At 47.1% G+C, this 17,114-nt stretch overlaps 1 protein-coding gene across 1 annotated transcript; it reads right to left on the bottom strand.

Moving 5' to 3' along the window:
- Positions 1-15,786: 15,786 nt before the first annotated feature.
- Positions 15,787-16,734, bottom strand: LOC124673196 (sex determination protein tasselseed-2-like). The gene has a single exon (XM_047209317.1). The coding sequence runs from the start codon at positions 16,732-16,734 to the stop codon at positions 15,787-15,789; it is 948 nt and encodes a 315-aa protein (XP_047065273.1).
- Positions 16,735-17,114: the final 380 nt, after the last annotated feature.

Below are 17,114 nucleotides of genomic sequence, written 5' to 3' on the forward strand. Positions count from 1 at the left end.
TTGGCCCAGATTCGTGACAGCAAATAAATCTGTTTCTATGCAGTAATCCAAATCTAGTATGAACCTTACTATCAACGACTTTACTTGGCACAACAATGCACAAAATTAAGATAAGGAGAGATTGCTACAGTAGTAACAACTTCCAAGACTCAAATATAAAATAAAAGTACTGTAGTAAAAACATGGTTTGTCTCCCATAAGCGCTTTTCTTTAACGCCTTTCAGCTAGGCGCAGAAAGTGTATATCAAGTATTATCAAGAGACGAAGTGTCAACATCATAATTTGTTCTAATAATAGAATCAAAAGGTAACTTCATTCTCTTTCTAGGGAAGTGTTCCATACCTTTCTTGAGAGGAAATTGATATTTAATATTACCTTCCTTCATATCAATGATAGCACCAACAGTTCGAAGAAAAGGTCTTCCCAATATAATAGGACCAGATGCATTGCATTCAATATCCAAGACAACAAAATCAACGGGGACAAGGTTATTGTTAACGGTAATGCGAACATTATCAACTCTCCCCAAAGGTTTCTTTGTAGAATTATCAGCAAGATTAACATCCAAATAACAATTTTTCAATGGTGGCAAGTCAAGCATATTATAGATTTTCTTAGGCATAACAGAAATACTTGCACCAAGATCACATAAAGCATTACAATCAAAGTAATTGACCTTCATCTTAATGATGGGCTCCCAACCATCCTCTAGCTTCCTAGGAATAGAAGTTTCGCGATTTAGTTTCTCTTCTCTAGCTTTTATGAGAGCATTTGTAATATGTTTCGTGAAAGCCAAATTTATAGCACTAGCATTAGGACTCTTAGCAAGTTTTTGTAAGAACTTTATAACTTCAGAGATGTGGCAATCATCAAAATCCAAACCATTATAATCTAAAGCAATGGGATCATTATCCCCAATGTTGGAAAAAATTTCAGCAGTTTTATCACAGGCAGTTTCAGCAGTTTCAGGCAGTTTTTCACGCTTAGCATTAGAAGTGGAAACATTGCCAACACCAATTCTTTTACCATTATTAGTAGGAGGTGCAGCAACATGTGTAGCATTAGCATTACTAGTGGTGGTAATAGTCCAAACTTTAGCTATATTATCTTCTTTTTCATTTTCTTCTCTTTCCCACCTGGCACGCAATTCGGCCATCAATCTTATATTCTCATTAATTCTAACTTGGATGGCATTTTCTGTAGTAACAATTTTATGATTATGATTTTCATGAGGCATAACTTTCGATTTCAAAAGATCAACATTAGCAGCAAGACTATCGACTTTAGAAGCAAGTATATCAATTTTCCCAAACTTTTCTTCAACAGATTTGTTAAAAGCAGTTTGTGTACTAATAAATTCTTTAAGCATAGCTTCAAGTCCTGGGGGTGTGTTTGTCGTGGTATCGTCACGGCATATGCCATAGGGTGGCTAAAGAAGGTGGTTCCTAAGAGATCTCACGGCGGTATCCAGATGCGGGTATGGGGACGAGCGACACGGCGACGTACCCAAGTTCGAGGCCCTCCGATGGAGGTAACACCTCTACTCCTGCTAGGGATGTATATGATGATCAGACAATACAAGGTTGCTCCTTGAGCTGTGTCCCAGCTGCTCCGGGAGGCTAAGGAAGACAAGAGTCTCTCTCACAGGGCGGCGCTAAGGGTGGAAGTGAAGTGAGAATGATCGATCCCCGCACGAGAGGGGGTAGTGCGGCTTATATAGGCACCGGCACTTTACATATAAGACCCTATAGTCCATCGGCCGGCTTGGCCGGCTCCGGCTTCCGCTCCTTCCCGAGGCACTGACGTCAGGAGCCATTGAGGCCTCATGGCCTGTCCCATCCGGCTGCCGAAGTCAGCGGTATGGAGAGGAAGCGTCCCTGTCGCCATCAGCCACTGTAGCCAGTACGGATTGACGTAAGCCATGATGGCCTGTCCGGCGCGTGGCACTATTGCTCCATAGTGCCCCGCGCTTTACAGAAGATGAAGTCAGCGTGGACTTTGGGAACCCGGATCACCAACCCGGTTCCTTCTAGTGCAAGACTCGCCAGCCTCGAGTCGGTCTGAGGTACAAGCCCCCAGTCGGATATGGCTTGTAGAAGCCGGCCCAGCTACAGCATTGGCGGCCGTAGCCAGGTCGACTAGGACCTAGAGCCAGCCGGCTTCCGGACCGGCCGGCCACGGCGCCAGCCGGCTGCTCCTCAGCCGGCCTTTGCCGCGAGCCGGCCAGTGGCCAGCCGGCTGCTCCGCGTCTATTGCCCTACCCGGGGTCTTCCCCCCGACAGTGTTCCTATTATTGTTGTAAGAATTCCCATAAGAATTACCATGGTCGTTGCCATTATTATAAGGATATAGCCTATAGTTGTTACTAGAATTGTTCCGATAAGCATTGTTGTTGAAATTATTTTTTTTAATGTAGTTTACATCAACATGTTCTTCTTGAGCAACCAATGAAGCTAACGGAACACTATTAGGATCAATATTTGTCCTATCATTCACAAGCATAGACATAATAGCAACAATCTTATCACTCAAGGAAGAGGTTTCTTCGACAGAATTTACCTTCTTACCTTGTGGAGCTCTTTCCGTGTGCTATTTAGAGTAATTAATCATCATATTATCAAGAAGCTTTGTTGCTTCACCAAGAGTGATGGACATAAAAGTACCTCCAGCAGCTGAATCCAATAGGTTTCGCGAAGAAAAATTCAGTCCTGCATAAAAGGTTTGGATGATCATCCAAGTAGTCAGTCCATGGGTTGGGCAATTTTTAACCAAAGATTTCATTCTTTCCCATGCTTGTGCAACATGCTCATTATCCAATTGTTTAAAATTCATTATGCTACTCCTCAAAGATATAATTTTAGCAGGGGGATAATATCTACCAATAAAAGCATCCTTGCATTTAATCCATGAATTAATACTATTCTTAGGCAGAGATAGCAACCAATCTTTAGCTCTTCCTCTTAATGAGAAAGGGAAAAAATTTAATTTTATAATGTCACCATCTACATCCTTATACTTTTGCATTTCACATAATTCAACAAAGTTATTGAGATGGACAGCAGCATCATCAGAACTAACACCAGAAAATTGCTCTCGCATAACAAGATTCAATAAAGCAGGTTTAATTTCAAAGAATTCCGCTGTAGTAGCAGGTGGAGCAATAGGTGTGCATAAGAAATCATTATTATTTGTGGTTGTGAAGTCACACAACTTAGTATTTTCAGGAGTACCCATTTTAGCAATAGTAAATAAAGCAAACTAGATAAAGCAAATGCAAGTAACTAATTTTTTTGTGTTTTTGATATAGCAAACAAGATAGCAAATAAAGTAAAACTAGCAACTAATTTTTTTGTATTTTGATTTAGTGCAGCAAACAAAGTAGTAAATAAAATAAAGCAAGACAAAAACAAAGTAAAGAGATTGGGATGTGGAGACTCCCCTTGCAGCGTGTCTTGATCTCCCTGGCAACGGCACCAGAAAACAGTCTTCATACGCGTACAGCACGCGACCGTTGGAAACCCCAAGAGGAAGGTGTGATGCGTATAGCGGCAAGTTTTCCCTCAGTAAGAAACCAAGGTTTATCGAATCAGTAGGAGCCAAGAAGCACGTTGAAGGTTGATGGCGGCGAGATGTAGTGCGGCGCAACACCAGGGATTCCGGCGCCAACGTGGAACCTGCACAACACAACCAAAGTACTTTGCCCCAACGAAATAGTGAGGTTGTCAATCTCACCGGCTTGCTTGTAACAAAGGATTAGATGTATAGTGTGGATGATGATTGTTTGCGAGAGAACAGTAGAACAAGTATTGCGATGAGATTGTATTCGATTAAAGAATGGACCTGGGTCCACAGTTCACTAGTGGTGTCTCTCCGATAAGAATAAGCATGTTGGGTGAACAAATTACAGTTGGGCAATTGACAAATAAAGAGGGCATGACCATGCACATACATGATATGATGTGTATAGTGAGATTTAATTGGGCATTACGACAAAGTACATAGACCGCTATCCGACATGCATCTATGCCTAAAAAGTCCACCTTCAGAGTTATCATCCGAACCCCTTCCGGTATTAAGTTGCAAACAACGAGACAATTGCATTAAGTATGGTGCGTAATGTAATCAATAACTACATCCTCGGACATAGCATCAATGTTTTATCCCTAGTGGCAACAACACATCCACAACCTTAGAACTTTCTGTCACTGTCCCAGATTTAATGGAGGCATGAACCCACTATCGAGCATAAATACTCCCTCTTAGAGTTAAGAGTAAAAACTTGGCCAGAGCCTCTACTAATAACGGAGAGCATGCAAGATCATAAACAATACACAGGTAATAGATTGATAATCAACATAACATAGTATTCTCTATCCATCGGATCCCAACAAACACAACATCTAGCATTACAGATAGATGATCTTGATCATGTTAGGCAGCTCACAAGACCCGACAATGAAGCATAATGAGGAGAAGACAACCATCTAGCTACTGCTATGGACCCATAGTCCGGGGGTGAACTACTCACTCATCACTCCGGAGGCGACCATGGTGGTGTAGAGTCCTCCGGGAGATGAATCCCCTCTCCGGCGAGGGTGCCGGAGGCGATCTCCCGAATCCCCGAGATGGGATTGGCGGCGGCGGCGTCTGCGGTAGGTTTTCCGTATCGTGGCTCTCGGTGCTTGGGGGTTTCGCGACGAAGACCTTAAGTAGGCGGAAGGGCGGAGTCGGAGGCTCGACGGGGGCCACACGGTAGGGGCGGCGCGGCCCCCTTGGCCGCGCCGCCTTGGTGTGTCGGTGCCCCGTGGCCCCACTTCGTCTCTCCCTCGGACTTCGGAAGCTTCGTGTGAAAATAGGCCCACGGGCGTTGATTTCGTCCAATTCCGAGAATATTTCCTTACTAGGATTTCGAAACCAAAAACGACGAGAAAACAACGAATCGGCTCTTCGGCATCTCGTTAATAGGTTAGTGCCGGAAAATGCATAAATATGACATAAAGTATGCATAAAACATGTAGATATCATCAATAATGTGGCATGGAACATAAGAAATTATCGATACGTCGGAGACGTATCATTCACTCAGAAATGATCCATCAAAGCTTCTTCTTGGAGAGAGTTCATCTTCATGAGTAGACGCTTGTGACTCTCCAACTTGGCAATGTCACCTTCATGGTTGCAACATACATGGTCCTTGCTCAAAGGAAAGTACTCCTTCAAGGGTTCTTCTTGCATGGAGTTGATCTCCATGAGCTTGGCTTTGCTCCTCATTAAAGAGGCAATTTCTTCCCCATGGTCACAACAAGTAACCTTCTCTTTGATCATGCGGAGACACTCCATCAAGGACTCTTGTTGCATTCCATTCAAATCCAATAGCTTGGCCTTGGCCTTCTCAAAATCAGCAATCTCTGTCCTTGGTGAGTTTGGAGATGATGGTGTTGTTGGAGTCTTCGAGGGTAATGACACTAGCTTCAAGAGACATGCGCAAGTTTTGCTCCTCCTCATGAGCTTGAGTGAGAGAGGCAATCTCATTGCTGCCTCCCTCTCAAGCCTCTCCTTCTCCTCTATAAGGTCTTGGGCCGCACCAAGTTGAGCCATGAGGGCCTCAACATGGGTCTTGGTATCCCCTTGCATGTTAGTGAGAAAAGCATCCAAACCCACAATATCATGCTTAATGGTGAGACTAGTGGCATCATCAATAGAAATGACATTAGAGGAAGATGTAAGTTTGGAAGGGGATTCTACCTCCGAAGATACCTTTGCCATGAGGCAATGGGAGTTGTTGGTGACGAGGTTCTCATTAGGAGAGTCAAATAGGGAGACGGAGGGAGTGGAAATGGCGATGGTGGCCACTCCCTCTTCTTCCTTGTTTAAGCTCTTGTCTTCACGCTCCTCACCTTCATCGTAGGAGTACTCTTCACGGATGATGAAAGCTCTTGGCTTCTTGGTGAAGCAGACCTTGGCGTCACTGTGCTTGGGGGAGAACTTGGAGAATCCTTTGGAGAGGGACTTGAACTTGTCCTTGTGGACGAGCCTTCCACCATTATCTTCCCTTCTCTCATAGATACAATCCGCAACAAAATGAATTTTGCCGCTGCAATTGTAGCATGTTCTTCCCCTTTGTCCCTCCCTTGGGCTCTTGGAGAAACTTCTTGGAGAATCACGAGGCAAGTATCTACTTGGTATTGAGCTTCGAGTCTTGTTTCCATCCCAAAAGCTCTTGGCGGCGAGGGCCATGTGTTCATGATAGTTGGTCTTGAGATCCTCCAGACCCCACTCAATGGGATCCTCAACACTTTCACTAGCTTCATGCTCCTTCATCTTCAATGCGAGGTTGGGCTTGCGGGTGTTGTGAGCGCGAGCAACAAGATCCTCTGCATTCTTATTGAAGATGTCCAAAGCGATGACTTCGCTAAGAACTTCATCGGATGTCATAGCGCGGAAGGAGGCGTTTTGGCGGATGGCCGTCAACTTCACTTCCTCATAAGGGAGGAGCGCGTTGTAGAACTTTCGCTTGATCCAATGATCATCCACAAACGTTGCTCCAAGATCTTGCATTTTTACGACAAGAGGGATGAGGCGCCGGTACATCTCTTTGGGCGATTCTCTCTCATTCATGATGAAGTTGTCGGCCATGTTTTTCACTTCATCGAAATGAGAGCTTTGAATGCTCTCATTTCCGAGGAAGAGCTTGTCGAGTTTATCCCATGCTTATTTGGCGGTCTTGAGCGAGCGGATACGAGCGCGGTCCTTGGGCGTGACGGCCATGTGAATCATGTTGATGGCGGTGGCGTTGAGTTGGTCATCCACCACTTCTCTTCTTGTCGTGTGCTTCGGGTCTCGTGGTGAATAACCCTCCTAGATGATGTGCCAAAGCTCGATAGAAGCGTTGCGCACATGATAACACATTAAGAATTGCCAATTTTTAAAACTATTGGATTCAAGTAGCGGTGGTGAACTATGAAACAAGATATGTGGCATAGGAATTGGAACATTTATGGTGTAATCACTTGGTGGTGGCACCACATTATTACCCCCTAAACATTCTGCAACCGGTGGCTCATCCTTCCCTTTTGATGGAGTGTCGGTCTCCCCAAGCCCTTCCTTTTGCGGGTCTTTTGTCGATTGAGCGACAAAACCAACAAGAGGAAATGGATTAGCTTTTGGTGGGGGATCCTTGGCAGTTGCCTTAGGATCTACGGTGGAGGTTGGCTTTGGAGCAACCAACTCCATCATCATAGCCTTCATTTGGCTAACTATGGATGATTACAATTTCTTGAGGTCATCCAACGTAGCCGTTGTGCTATCGATGGTAGATGGTGGAGGTTGTTGCTCACCGGGAAGGGACCCATTCTCAGTTGCCTCTTTTTTGTCCATTTCTTAGGCGGTAAAGCCCGAGCAAGAAAACCTTGGTCTGATACCAATTGAATGGATCGTAGCAAACAAGAGAGGGGTGAATGGGCGCTACACAATTTTTATGTCTTTTTCAGTTTTTATGCGATGAGGAAGTAAAGGTGATAGCTTTAGTGGTAGAGGTGTTCCTAGTATGATCCTAGGCTAGTGCAACAAGCAAAGGAACCAAGCAAGATAATAAAGTTAGGGAGCGGGACAACCGGGGGGCGCGGAGACGAGGCGAGGTTTGTTTCCCGCAGTTCCTCCCACAAGAGAGAGTACGTCTGCGTTGAGGAGGTGCTAGCCACGAAGGCTAGACGGACACACCACGTAGGAAGGCATCACCTTCTTTCTTGAGAAAGCTCCACAAAGTAGCTTCCCCTTCTCCACTAAGTATCCGGTCAAGGCGGCGGTTCCTTCACAAGGTTGGGGCGAACTCCATAACACTAGAGGCTCCCAACACCCTATGGGGCTAGCACAACTCCAAGCTAGCCTCCATAGGAGCACATCCTCCAAGATCCCACCATAGGAACCCTAACTCCAAGATCCACTAAGGACTAGCAAGTATTGGTGACTTCTCTCTTGGTAGAACTATAGATCGGGGCCTCCTCCACCACTCCACAAATTTTGAGCAAGATTGGTTGTGTAGGTGGGGAGATCCTCAAGGTTTGTGATCAGCAACAATGGAGGAGAGAGAGAGAAGAGATAAAATCAAGCTGGGGAAGAAGGGGCCTTTTTATAGGTCCCTCCAAATCCAACCGTTATGTGCAGATCCCGCATGACCGATACTACCGCTTGGGCAAGCGGTAGTACCACTCTAGGTTTGAAATTACCCCACAGATTCGCCACGTGGGCTCACAACGGTAGTACCACAGGCGGTACCGCTGGTGGTACCGCTAGGGCCTCTGCGAGTCCTGGACTCCATCCGGTACCTCAGCGGTACCGGAGCAGTAGTGTCGTAACTCGACTTACGGTACCTAAGCAATACCATGTCGGACCTACCGCTTGTGAGCGGTACTTCCGCTCATGGTATCGTAGAGGTACCATAACTCGCTCTGTGGGAATTTTCAGGAAAACACCCAGAGCGGTACCTCAGGGTGGTACCAGTAGGGTAGCGGTACTACCGCTACTGGTACCGGTAGTACCGATCAGGCAGAATCTGCTGATTTTCTCTTTCCCTCTCCAACCACGTCACCTCGCGACACACACACAAAATCAGAAAACCTATAAGCTAAGCTTAAATCTTCCGATCATGACGTGTTCATCGAGGGCACCGTGCACCTGCAAATCTATCGAAGACAATCTATGCACACGGTTAAATTCATTCAAGTATTGTTATCAAACACACAAAACACGGGGTATATACCTTGCTCTTTCAACGTGGGAGTTAACTGGGCGTCCTTATGGGTGCAAACCTGTAGGAAATAAATGGGTATTTAAGAACAATCTTCGAGGTGATGGTACTATTGAGAAGTACAAAGCTCGGCTCGTAGCCAAAGGCTATACCCAAAAGGAAGGGCAAGATTTCTTCGATACCTACTCACCTGTGGCGAGATTGACCATAACTCGAGTACTACTGTCATTGGCTGCCTCACACGGTCTTCTCGTTTATCAAATGGACGTTAAGAAGACTTTCCTAAATGGAGAGTTGGATGAGGAAATTTACATGGAACAGCCTGATGGTTTTGTACTAGAAGGTCAAGAAAGAAATGTGTGTAAATTAAAGAAATATTTGTATGGTCTCAAACAAGCTCCCAAACAATGGCATGAGAAGTTTGAAAGAACTTTGACATATGTGGGCTTTGTTGTTAATGAAGCTGACAAATGTGTGTACTACCTCCATGGTGGGGGTGAGGGAGTTGTCATATGCTTGTATGTGGATGACATACTAATTTTTGGGACAAGTCTCAAAGTGATTGAGGAGGTCAAAACCTTCTTATCTCAGTGTTTCGAGATGAAAGATCTTGGAGAATCTGATGTTATATTAAACATCAAGTTATTGAGAGATAGGAATAATGGGATTACACTTGTGCAATCTCATTATGTTGAGAAGGTGTTGAGCAGATTTAGCTATGCTCATTGCAAATCTTCTCTCACACCTTATGATCCTAGTGTCTTTCTTCGAAAGAATGAAAAGGAAACTAGAGATCAATCGAGATACTCTCAAATCATCGGTTCACTCATGTATTTAGCTTGCGCTACGCGGCCTGATATATCATTTGTTGTATGCAAACTTAGCCGGTTTCTGGCCAACCCGGGAGATGATCACTGGCATGCTCTTGAGAGAGTTATGCGCTATCTAAAGGGAACCACAAGTTATGGAATTCATTATATCGGGTATCCAAGAGGAATTTAAGGGTATAGTGATTCCAATTGGATTTCAGATGCTAAGATGAAGGCCACAAGTGGATATGTTTTCACTCTTGGTGGTGGCGTTGTTTCCGGGAAGTCTTGCAAGCAGACCATCTTAACGAGGTCAACCATGGAAGCAGAACTCACAGCATTAGATACAACTACTGTCGAAGCGGAATGGCTTCGTGAGCTCTTGATGGACTTGCCTATGGTTGAAAAACCAATACCGGCTATCCTCATGAACTATGATAATCAAACTGTGATTATTGAAGTGAAAAGTTCTAAGGATAATATGAAAAGTTCCAAACATATCAAGATGAGATTGAAGTTTGTCAGAAAACTGAAAAACTCCGGAGTTATAGCGTTCACTACTAGGAAAAGGGCTATAGCTGCACGGAATAGTGTCGGCGCACCATCATTGACGCGCGCCAGTGGCAAATACCGCCGACGGGCCATATTAGGCCGCGCCGGCGAAGAACATATACTGCCGGCGCACAAAAAAAATTAGTGCGCCGGGAATAAAATTCGAAGAGGTCTGGCCGGAAGCAAAAAGTCTGGACACCTTACCCCCGGCGCACCTCTATGGTGGTGCGCCGGTGGTACACAATTTACCACCAGCGCACTACCATAGAGGTGCGCCGGGGGTAAGATGCCTAGATTTTTCTCTCCACCCCCCCCCCCCGCCCGGGGAATCGCCTTTTCAGTTTTCAAAAAAAATAAAAGGAAATGATAGAAAATTCAAAAAATAAAATCCTTTGAACTGCCCATGTATTATGTAATCTAGCTTTCATGAAAATTTGAAAAAATGAATTTCGATATATTATGCAAAATGGCGTCATCTTTCGGTAAAACGGGTTTTCTGGTTGCATACGACCTCTGATGAAAAAAAATATATATCAAAATCTATCTACGCGAAATTTCCTATTCATATTCAACGGCCTACGGCCGTTTCGAGAAAAAATGGATTCGTCATTTGGAAAATAGAAACAGTACTTTTTTGAGATTTAAGATTTGGGTGAAAAAAGAAAAAAATTACCCCGGCGCACCACCCTACTTGGTGCGCCGGCGGTAACCCAGACTATATAGTCAAGCCGGCCCTCCTCCCTCTTCTCCTTCCTCAATTCTCCCCCTTCTTCTCTTACCCTCCTGCTCTTCTCCTTGCAATACTCACCGATGGGCTCATCCTCCTTCTCCTCCGGTGACATCCCTCCTCCTCCGGTGACATCCCTCCTCCACCTCGGGCCTCCTCCTCCGGTGTGAGCTCCTCCTCCTCCTCCTCCTCCTCCACCTCCGGCCAACTACTCCTCCTCAACCTTCACCTCTGGTCAACTCCTCCTCCTCCACGTGCACCTCCGGCCTACTCCTCCTCCACCCCCACCTCAACCTCCGGCCTACTCCTCCTCCTCCTCCTCATCCTCTCATCCTAATCCTCCTACTCCTACACCGGTGCGCCAACGACGACAGCAAGGTGGCCCACATTAACACGCAAAACGAACCCGAGCTAGATCTAGATCGGCCTTTTTTTTTGGTTTCGTGGATAACTTACTACCGGCGCACTAGGCATGTGCACCGGGGATAACTCGTCTTACCGCCAGCGAACTAGCTGGTGCGCCGGCAGTACCTCGTTCTCACCGGCCCGTTCCCACCGGCGGGCGCTGGTGGGCCGGCAGTAAGCAAATTTGGTGCGCCGGCAACAAGCGTTTTCCTAGTAGTGGTTGGATTATGTCCAAAGTGCTAAGAATCTGGCAGATCCCTTTCACAAAAGGAATATCAAGAAACATGATAGACCTTGCATCGAGGGAGATGGGTTTGAGACCCACGTGAGTTGCCGAGGGGGTAACCCAACCTATTTAATCGGAAATCCCGTGAACTAGGACCTGGGAAAACAAACCGGAGCAACTGAGTTGAGAGAAAATTTAACTACTCCCACTCCACTGCAGATGCAAATTCTCTCATAGTTACTGTAAGGCAGGTTGACAATGTCTTAATGTGTTTTGTGCGGCTCTTGATGAGCGAAAACGCTGTCCTACAAGGCGATCTTTGAATAATACACCTATATGCGTGACACTGCTGGTCACAGTGTGGGGGATTTGGGTGAATCTCTAGTAAGCTCATGAAGGGCGGAGGAGTATGACTTATAAGCTCCACCCGAGGGGAAGGCTATGGTGGCCTAGTACCGTGCCGACATTGAGTGAAACTTGCTGCACAAAGGCTAACAATTCAAGGCATAATCCATTGTTCGGCTATAGTCAAGCGTAGCTCCCTGCCTAGGTGGAAGTTCAACTTAACAGTCTCAACTGAAGTGTAGGTATATTACTAATGAATGGAACTAATGAGATATCTGATGTGCATTTGAGATCTGGTAGGGGATTGTTATATGTAGATGGGCTGCAGTCCAGTAAGGCAGTCCATGTAGCCTATAATTCCTGAAATCTCAAGGCCCATCACGTTGGCAGCTTGGGACAACCTTGGGGGACAAAGTTTAGTCCCACATTACTAGTTAGGAGTGAGTTGGAGTGGTATATAAGGGCTGCTCTTCTAGTCCTTCCAAGTGAGTGAGAATAGAAGGAGCCCTCGCGCACTACTCCTCCTCCGCCCACCCCGCCTCGTCTCGTCTCGTCACGTCACGCACGTCACGTTTCGTGACTCGAGTTCGGGACACACTCAAGAAAGCCTAAATTTTTTGCTTCGTGCACCAACTGAGTTGGGTACGTATCGACCTGCATGTGCATATTCGCCGCGTGTCCCTTGCTTCCTACGCGTGGCATCGCGGGTCGGCTCTCCTCCTAGGCTATACCAGGAGACGGGTCAGATCTGGACATTACCAACCGGAACTCTCTAGTCTGCCTCTCTCACGAAGAAGTTCCTTTTGATGTGCTACTCTCTAGTCTTCCCTATCCCGGTGACTGCGTGCATAGCCGTCCGGGAGAGCAGGCCTCCGAAACCCCGTCCGTCGAGATGCTGCACCGGGAGGCGGGCGATAAGTTATTTGGGGAGCGTCTCGGCGCGACTGCTCGCTGTTGTTAGTGCTCTATTTCGCCGGTTTGACTGCTTCATCAACGAATCCGACTACACCATGGGCGACATCAACAATTCCCATGGTGGGGCTACTGCTGCTAATGCGACCTTCCCGATCGCGATGTACGTGATTTTCCTTCCCTACCTTGCACTGCTACTTGTTCCATGTTCAAATCAGATGCATGTGCTTAGTCTGATATGCGTGGTTAAGTATGCTTGTGCATCTGTAATGTTGTTCTCGGTAATTAATCTCACATGGAAATTGCCTAATAATCTAATAGATGTCTCCAAATTGATCCTTGGAAAAGATGAACATGATTCGATGATAAATGTGTAGCATCAATATCGTTACACCAAAGAACCAATGCATGATTTTGTGAGACTCCAAGCTCCTGGAGTAGTTATTGTACCCAAATCAACTCAGCAGCTGCATTTGCATGTTCCTTATATTTTGACTATACTCTAACGAGACATCATAACTGACCACTCCAAGCGATCACATTAGGACCATAGAATATGGCATATCTCCCGTGTAGCGCCTATCATCTTAACTACCAGTCTAGTCAGCATCGGAGAAAGCTGACAAGGCACTAGATGAGTCAACACGGAGATGCAGGCCATGTGACATGGCCAGATGTGCATAACGCAAGATGTGCTTAACTGCAGACCAATGCGTAATGCGGGGAGCTTGGAGATACTGACATACCTTGTTAACGACAAACAAAAGGTCCACACGAGTGAGAGGGACGTACAACAATCCTCCAACAAATATTGCGATATTTAGTAACATCCTCAGGAGGCAGGAGATCACCATCATGAGAACTAAGCTTATCAGTATCATACATAAGAGTAAACACAGGGCCGGGTGACACCAAAGCAAACCAGCCCGTCAAAGAAGATCTAGTTCATACATCTTATGCGTGAGGACCAATCTCTTGGATAGAGTGGAAACCTCAATACAAAGGAAAAAATGAAGGGGCCCCAATTCTTCGACAGTAGACTCGGAGCTCCAAATCATTTCTAAGCTAGAATCAATGGTGGATGAATTCACCAAGATAATATCATCAACATAGATAAGTAGGTATATAGTGACCTCAAGGCGGCAGAGCATGAAGAGAGGCGTGTCAGCTATAGATGGTGTAAATCCATGAGCTCGAAGGGTAGCACCAAGGCGAGCATGCCAGGCGCATGGAGCCTATTTGAGACCATAAAGAGCTTTAACATGCAACACAAATGGTGGGGCTGGGCAGAATCAATAAACCCAGGTGGCTAATGCATATATACTACTTATTCAAGAATACCATGAAGAAACTTATTTTGAACATCAAGCTGACGAAGATGGCACCCATTTTGTAACAACCAATGACAAGAGCAAACGAATAGCGGTAGGCTTGACAACCGGACTGAATGTATCTTCATAAACTAGGATATTCCTTTGTTTCAACCCTTTAGCCACCAAACGTACTTTATAGCGCTCAATGGAACCATCACAACGATGCTTTGTTTTGAACATCCACTTGGAGCTGATGATATTGAGACCAGGACACGGCGCAAAAGGCGCCATGTCTCATTCCGAAAAGGGCATGGAACTCTATCTCCATGGCATAGCACCAATGAGGTATATGAAGAGCCTCATGATGATTAGACGCATGTAACACGCGTCAATTTCCACTATTCTTATGAGAATTTTTTCTCCTATGAATGGGACCTCTCGCGCATGTTTCACTTAGTTTTTTTAGATGCAAGCTTTGCTTGGTGGGGCCATGGGGGGTCGTGTGACTCTCAGGGGTGTCTCGGTGCAAACTTTTCCTGCTATTTTTTCTCGGAATGGGAGCATGGTCCCAGCCTCTGTATCCAATGAATGGACACAACATTTTATTTTGTTGCATAGTACCCGGATTTTATTTTCTTGCATAGTACCTGGTTTTAAGTATTTAAAGTTTACAATCATGGATCAACTAAGTATTTAAACTTTTTCTACCTAGCTCATTGGTAATGTTGCTTGTACAGGGCCAACAACGTTCGATGCGGTTAAGGGCGAAAACTCCACACTGACTTGTGTATGAACTAGTGATGGAGACACTTGATGTTGTCGTTCTGTTCCTCGGAAGAGTTACGGCGAAACCAGATTCCTAGTTGATGTTGGCTCTCATGGCAATCATGGCCGTGCTCTATGATCTTACGCAAAGTTCTTCGTCCCAATCCAGTGTGAAGGTTGGAGAACTTGCATAGATGTTCATGCTCGTTACCCTTCGATTGTGTTAGAAGCTCATGTTGTCTCGCATGGTGCTCAGGGTTGTTATTGTGGCGGTGGATGTCGAGTTCGCTAGTAAGGGGATATGTAGTGGTTGTCTTGGCTTAGCATTGCCCTTTGCTGGCATTGACGACTCTATATAGCGATGTGATCTTGGCCGTGTGATGCCCTTCATGGTGCTCTTGGATGTGGAAGGAGTTAGAAGTTGTCATCACTGTAATGGGCAATGCCTTTATTTAAACACAGTACCCCTATAAACGCGCACGCGTATCCCATCTATATACTTATGTCTTCTGTTGTAGTTCTCGACGATTCAACTCTCCTTCCTCCATTTCGTAGTTCGTTGACGCGGTTTGAATGAACTAATGATTCAACTCCGACAGTTCAGTACTTCAGTTCAGTGAACACTGAATCTGAATATACAGTTCTTTGTGCACCTTTGACTTGGCTGTCTGCACTGTCAGTTCCCGAACACGAAAGATGAAAAATTAACTAGCCATTTTCGATCTGCCACAAACGATTAAAGAAGAATAAAACCATGCGAATCGCAGATCATTCCCTAATCCATCAGACGAGGCATTCAATCAGCAGATCGAATAACCAGCTGCTAAGTACCAGGCTATTACGAAGCTAGAGATAGTAAAGTACAGTAATGGAGTACAAAGCTAGTGACCACTACGATCGATCGAGCTGTGCTTGACTGTGACACTCGCACGTACTCGATCCCTGCAACAGCATCCACCTCCAATGGAGCCTGGGTTTGACTTCAGTCACAGTCCGACGACGTTCCGGGAGGTTGTGGCGCCGCCGTCGACGACGAGATTGTGCCCGGAGATGTACTTGGACTCGTCGCTGGCCAGGAACAGCGCCGCATCCGCGATGTCCCCGGCTCTCAGCGTCGCGCCCTTGAGCGTCGCCATCCCACGCAGCATCTCCTCCGTCTTCTCCACATCCTCCTCGCTCGGCGGCTGCGCGCTCCCGTCCTCGCCGGCGTCTCCGTCGTGCCAACGGTGGCGCCACGAGTTGACGAGCATCGGCGTGGCCACCCCGAAGGGGGACACGCAGTTCACGCGGATGCCGTGCTCCCCGAGCTCGCAGGCGGCGTTCTTGGTGAGCCCCACCAGCGCGTGCTTGGAGGCCGTGTACGCGTGCGGGCCCATCCCGCCCATCACGCCGGCGACGCTCGCCACCGACACGATGCTCCCCCCGGCGCCGCTGCCGCCGCGCTGCTGCAGCATGGCCCGCGCGGCGTGTTTCATGCCGAGCGCCGCGCCCAGCGTGTTCACGCGCAGCACGCGGTCGAACTCCGCGGCGTCAAGCGACGCGATGCCGCCGCTCTTGGCGCCATCGGCGGCTGGCGGGTGCTGGCGGTCCAGCACGCCAGCGTTGTTGCAGAACACGTCGAGCCGCCCGTACCGCTCGACGCAGCACCCGACGGCGCGCTCCACGTCGGCCTCCTGGGACACGTCGCAGTGCACGTAGCTGCAGCAGGCGCCGCCCAGGCCCAGCGCGGCCGCCAGGGCCTCGCCGGCCGCGTCTTCGATGTCCGCGACCACCACGCGCGCGCCGTGCCGGACGAACGCGCGCACGATCGCCTCCCCGATCCCGCGCGCGCCGCCAGTCACGATGGCCACCTTCCCCTCCAGCCTCCGGTGCTGCTGCTGCCTAGGCACGGCGCCCGCCGCGGCGACGGCATTGCTGTTGTTCGTGGCGGTCATGGCTGGAATTCTAGGTTGGCGGCGGTCGAAGGAGTGGTGGTGGCCGGTGCTGTTGGAGGGTGTTCGATCAGTGGAGTGGAGTGGCCGGGCCGGGCACCACGTACTTATATAGGAGGCCGGCCGGGAGCCCTGACACGCGGGGGCGTCCCTTGTGAGTTGTGAGAGTGAGTAGTGTACGTACGTACAAGATGCGTAGAATGCATTAATGGTACAATACAATCTTTTTGATATCCTTTTGATATACTGCTTTAATTCATACTATCGCCGTTACTCAAAAGAACGTGTACCATACGAATTTAGATAAATCTGTGATATCTAATGCCATAATACGGGACACAGGCCGTATAATATTTGAGCATGCTACTTTAATGAATGCATTG

Source organism: Lolium rigidum, chromosome 7, assembly GCF_022539505.1.
Source record: "Lolium rigidum isolate FL_2022 chromosome 7, APGP_CSIRO_Lrig_0.1, whole genome shotgun sequence".
NCBI lineage: Eukaryota > Viridiplantae > Streptophyta > Magnoliopsida > Poales > Poaceae > Lolium > Lolium rigidum.